Source organism: Acyrthosiphon pisum, chromosome X, assembly GCF_005508785.2.
Source record: "Acyrthosiphon pisum isolate AL4f chromosome X, pea_aphid_22Mar2018_4r6ur, whole genome shotgun sequence".
Taxonomy (NCBI): Eukaryota; Metazoa; Arthropoda; class Insecta; order Hemiptera; family Aphididae; genus Acyrthosiphon; species Acyrthosiphon pisum.
This window is the reverse complement of record NC_042493.1, coordinates 125,738,110-125,743,784: the sequence shown is the minus strand read 5'-3', so window position 1 is coordinate 125,743,784 and position 5,675 is coordinate 125,738,110. Positions and strand designations below refer to the sequence as shown.

Below are 5,675 nucleotides of genomic sequence, written 5' to 3'. Positions count from 1 at the left end.
ATGTAATAATCAGGAGTTTCTAGTGGTGTTTTTTAGCACATATTATACTAGACCGATATTGTTGCTAAAATTATTTACAGACTTTCGCAAAACGTTCTATAGGCTGTATACACATCTGTTCACGATTTTCGTTCACGGCGACCAGGTGAATGGCGATATTGTATATATAGTATAAGGTTATTGCTGTGCAGACTCGTCAACTGTACAGACCTATACGGTCTCGGTCTGTATACATTTTCCTATATTATACATATACGTATTATATATATATATATAACTCAATATAAGTAACGTTCCGCGCGCGATCCGGACGGGGCCACCGCCTCTGTTTTACCTATAGGTATATGTTATTTTGATTTTTCGATGACCATTATAATTCATACACATCGGCCGCTGCAGCTTGGCTATGTACCTATACGATTTAATATATATATATGTATTTACGATCGAAGAAATCGCTGCACTGTTTAATAAACCATGTGCGAAGACGAGTTGACGAATGAAGAGGTGTCGGAACCAGTTTCACGCTATATCGGTACGTCGATAACTATATTATATACGTGTCTTGGGCACTGCAGCTGACGGACATGAAATGAGAATAGGTATAGATACTAGATAGATATATATACCTCATAACTAATGTACATTTATGGTTTATTCTTCGTTAGGTAATCGTTACGCGGCGGGCGGCGATGAGTTAAAATACAGATAAATCAATAAAAACGTTTTAATTTTAAATAATAATTTTGTTAATATGAATAGTTAATACCTATTAATAAATTATGAAATCAACGGTTATTAACGAAATATAAAATTAATAATTTATTCGATTTTAATTATATAGAAAATAATATAATGATTAACAAACAGCAATCTGAAACATGACTGAATGATTATTTTTAATTTTAGCAAGGTTTACTAAAATGGTATTAAATTAGTAGTAATAAATAGGCAACAGTTGGCTTAAAATTAATACAATAATTTTTAAATTTAATTGTGTACTTATAGTCAAATTTAATAATATACCTACGCAAAAGTGTCGAGGCCTCACCATTATTATTTTTGAATTGCAATAAATAATAAGTAATAGTTGGCCTAGAATGAAAAAGTTCTAAATCGTTTTTATGAAATTGTCCAGGAGAGCAATTTTAAGGTTCGAGTTAAAATATTTTACTCCTTGAACAACATTTTTTGAAAATTAAAGTTTAAAAGCATGCGGCAACTTGTGTACCTAGTTTAATTCACAACATTATAATAATAATTTGTTGTATTGGTTGGTATACAAATTAATAAAATACAAATTTTAAAATGTTTAGTATGAAAAGGTTCTACAATATTGGAACCTTTTCATTCATATTTATTATTTTTATTATTGTTAGTTGAATCCTTTTCAGAATAATGCCTTCTCATTGCTTCTAAAACACGAAACAATGTAGGTACCTAATAATTTATGATCTATGAAACATCGAACTCTGTATCTCGATCGTAAAATTGTGTGGACAAACATGTAATAATTATTAGGTACTTTTGGTAGTGATTAATTCAATAAGAACCTTTTCATACTAACGTATTGTTAATAATTTGGTTCCATTAAACCGAGCGTTTTCAATTTTATTAAATTGTGTTTATAATTTAATTTTTGGCGATTTAGAATCTTTTACTTTTAAAAAAATCGTCGATAATGACTATATGATTATACTAAATTATACTAAATGTTAGCTTAAAAGATGCATCTTTGAGTTCTAAAACCATTTTGGTTAAAAAGTGACTTTTGAGTATACATACATAAAACACCTTTTAAACATGTTCTCAGACATTTCAGGCGGTCTACACAGCCACAACCGTAAATACATAAATGCTATGTAAATGCTATGCAATATACATACACTTATTTTTTTGAAATTTTTTGTACTACATGACGTATAATATACCTCTTTATATTATTTTTTTTTTTTTTTTTTATTAGAATAAGCCTCGGCAGCGGTGGCCATTGGCTGACATTGTTTATATTTATTTTATATAAAATTGATTTTCATATAGTTTTTACACAGATTAGTTTTTACATGTTATATAATCACTTGTTTACAATAAATTTTCAATTTCAAGTTCCTTTATGAGATTTAGTGTCTGTTTGATGGCAGATTCGTTTGGTCCTAGTGATTGATATAGAAATTCTGGTATGCTGTATTTGGTCCTTGCAGCCTCTGTTTGTCTGCATTCGACGAGTATATGTTTGATGGTCAAATGAACTCCACATGTTGCGCATGTGGGTTGATCTTCTCTGCTCATTAGGTAACCGTGCAGTGTGTAGCGAGTGTGACCTATTCTTAGACGTGTTAATATTACTTCTTCTTTCCTGTTGAGATTTGATTTGTTTTTCCAGCGGTCAGTTGTACGTTTTATTTCGCTGAGTTTGGTTTCTTTTCTTCTCCATTTGAGTGACCATTTTTCTTCGATAGCGGTGTTGATACATCTTAGTGTGTCTTCATAAGTACAATATTTCTCACTTATTTCTAAGTTAGTACTATTGGCTGCTTCCTTTGGTAGACAATCTACTTTTTCATTACCTTCTATGTTGCTGTGACCTGGTATCCAGAAAATGGTTATTTCATTGGGGAGGTTGTTTGCTTTATATTATTATTTGAGGTAATTAAACAAAAAAAGTTTTATTTTTAAATTTTATGATTTATGAAAAGAATTTTAAAATTAAACAGTAATAGATTAATTAAAAACATTTGAATTTAATTTCATGAGTTATATTAATATATTTTTTTGTTTCAGTGAAATTTACTGTATAGTAATGATACCACCTGATACGATTAATGGATTTGGAACATTTATTAATGAAAACCGATCAGGATTTAAGCAAATTTTCGACAATTCCGTGAAGCACTGGGAATCGTACTCGATAACTATTATTATTATACATAAGTCGTTTATAAAGATTCGTCAATAGGACGAAAAAAAAAAACGTTATAATACTAATAATTAACATATTTTATTCGTCAATTATAGTTTCAATTATAGTATTGGCTATAATACTTGAACTGCTGTTACCTGCTACTCATATAATTAATATAAGTATCTATTACTTCAAATATTTAAATTAATTAAATATGTCTAGCCTACAAATAATGTCACAACAAGTTATAGAAATGAGATAAAAATTATCATTAACTTTTTTCATTAAAATATTGATATTTTGTTATTTTTTAAAACACATGACAATATGTTAGAAATAAAATAAATTGAGTTAAAGATAAATATTTTTACTTTTATACTTTTGGTTTATATTTTCTACCACTAAAACGCTTTAACAAAATTTAAGGAAAAGCGGACTTGGAAATATCAAGCATTAAATGAAATAAAAGCGTTCTCGTCAAGACTGAAGAGTAAATATTTTGTTTCAAAATTCATAATGTTAAAGGAGTTTTTTATCGTAATAGACATACAGAGTGTAACGGAAGACCTGACGAAAAAAAAATGATGCTACTTAAATGTGTGAAAAAAAATTGTTAAAATTATATGATTAGTAAATAATTTAAGAAATATACTCATGTCAGCAAATTCCCAAAAAAAATATTTTAAAAAAAGTTTTTACGTTCAAAATTAATTTAATCAAAAATATATTGATATTTAAAAAAATTCTAAAAAGTAAACAACTTGACTTAGATAAATGTTTTTACCATAAAAATTGTTCTTATAATCAAATTCACAAATTGGCCATTTTGAATACGCATCCAAAAAATGCAATTTAAATTTTTTATTTTCAGTCTTAAAAAACAAAAATAAATTTTTGTATAATATATGTGTAGCACTAGTGACTATAAATTATATATATAAAAAAAAAATTAATATTGATTAGAACGAAAGTTATTCCAAAAGTCCGTTCTATCTGTTACACTCTGTATATTAGGTACCACTGTAGTTGATTCTTATTACCAGGGCTAGGATTTATATGCAACAGCATGTTTTTTTTGCTACTTCTGATTATTGATTTTGTCAGTAATGTCCACGAATCACCTCATGATAAGATAAATGGTGGTATTTTTATTTTGCATGTTTTTGCATATATTTGATAAAATGCATATTATTGCATATATTGAATAAAATTAATATTATTGCATATTTTGATTTTAAGAATATAAAAAATGCATGTTTTATAGTATATTTCGTAAAACTTGGTTTTTTTGTCAAATATAAATTTTATTTCATGTAACACGAACGTAGTTAATGTGAATTATACATTTTATTTCTAAATTTTTTATTTTATTTTCTTTCTAAATTATATTATTTTAAGACAAACAGCCTATCATTGATGTATTTTAATAAATAAATATTTTTTTTGCAACTATATTTTAGTGTTTATTTTATAAAAATTAAATTCATATTTTTGCATATTTTGTTATATAAAATGCATATTTTACAATTTTTTATTGCATATAAATCCTAGCCCTGATTATTACATTTTGAGTTAAATTAATTTTAACCAGGTTAATTTTTTTATCCAATCATTTTTAACTTGACTAAGTTATATAAAAAAAAAATATTAATATTTTTTAGCTCAACTTTACTTACTTCTTCTTAGATTAACTCGGTTCTCACACATTGTTGAACGAAACCAGGTTTTAACAACACGCAATGTGCTGAATGTCTTCTCTATACTGCAACAGTTGTTGGTGGGATAGTTATACCTATAAATATAACTATAATTCGAAATAGGATAAAATTCACAATATTTTAAAAACATAGAAATTTACATTTGGATATAATTATTTTAACTATCACGAAAGCTAGGGGGAGTTGTCCTGCGGGCATTTTTATCTCCGTCTTGCAAGTGCGTAGCATACCAAATTTACGCTCAGCTGATCATGTTTAGCTCCGTTAGTTTAAAAATTAGAGTGGACCGTCCAATTATGAAACTTGATGGAAAGAATGTTATCTGTGTTTCGTGTAGGTAATTTGCAATGTTACACACTAGTACCTAATATGGAGATGACAAATATCTGTGTAGCGTCCTCTTGATGTGCCTAATGTAAGTATATTACTTCAATGGGATTTAAATTATTGAAACCAAGTCATCAAGATGACGAAAAATCAGTGATATCGATGCTCGCCTTGGTAATAAGCAGGGCTCGTTACTTCATGCACTAAAAAATGCATAAATAAGCATGCATTCATGCACTAAAAATTGTCAAAATATGCATTAAAATATGCACTGAAAAGTTCGAAAATATGCATTTATATGCTCTAACATTTTTAAATTATGCACTCAAAATATGAATTATGTAAAAAAATCATGAAAAAGTTTTAAAATAATAAAAATTAATCCATAAATTTAAAAAATTCAAATTCCTCCACAAAATTTTGCAAACGGCCCGCAACTGTTTGTTTTTCTTTCGGCATTGTTAAAATAAAATATGAATAATGTGTACAGTAGTAACCTACCTATACCTCACATGAAAATACTAAAACAGGAAATAAACGCTTACAACTCATACGAGTAAACTCATCGGCGAGTGCAAGAAAACTATACTGTAGAGTGTAGCAATGTACAAAATTATAAATGCTGGTTGGTGAGAAGCTGCCACTTTATACGGTGGAGGATGGTAGTGGTAGCGATTACACTGTTTCCGCGATATTTCGTAAAACGCATAAAATCTAAATAAGTATGT

The 5,675-nt window shown here is 27.9% G+C and overlaps 1 protein-coding gene across 3 annotated transcripts; it reads right to left on the bottom strand.

The window, feature by feature from the left end:
• Positions 1-1,930: 1,930 nt before the first annotated feature.
• LOC100568880 lies at positions 1,931-5,530 on the bottom strand. Of its 3 annotated transcripts, none has more exons than XM_016800439.2 (3): positions 5,449-5,530; positions 4,579-4,706; positions 1,931-2,585 (listed from the first exon to the last, which is right to left on the bottom strand). In XM_016800439.2, the coding sequence occupies exons 2-3, from the start codon at positions 4,607-4,609 to the stop codon at positions 2,083-2,085; spliced, it is 534 nt and encodes a 177-aa protein (XP_016655928.1). In that variant the 5' UTR covers positions 4,610-4,706; positions 5,449-5,530; the 3' UTR covers positions 1,931-2,082. The 3 variants fall into 3 exon arrangements, with proteins under 3 accessions (XP_016655928.1, XP_016655934.1, XP_008190133.2); XM_016800445.2 differs by lacking the exon at positions 5,449-5,530 and adding an exon at positions 4,761-5,207; XM_008191911.3 differs by lacking the exon at positions 5,449-5,530 and having other exon boundaries at positions 4,579-5,207.
• Between the last annotated feature and the right edge of the window lie 145 nt (positions 5,531-5,675).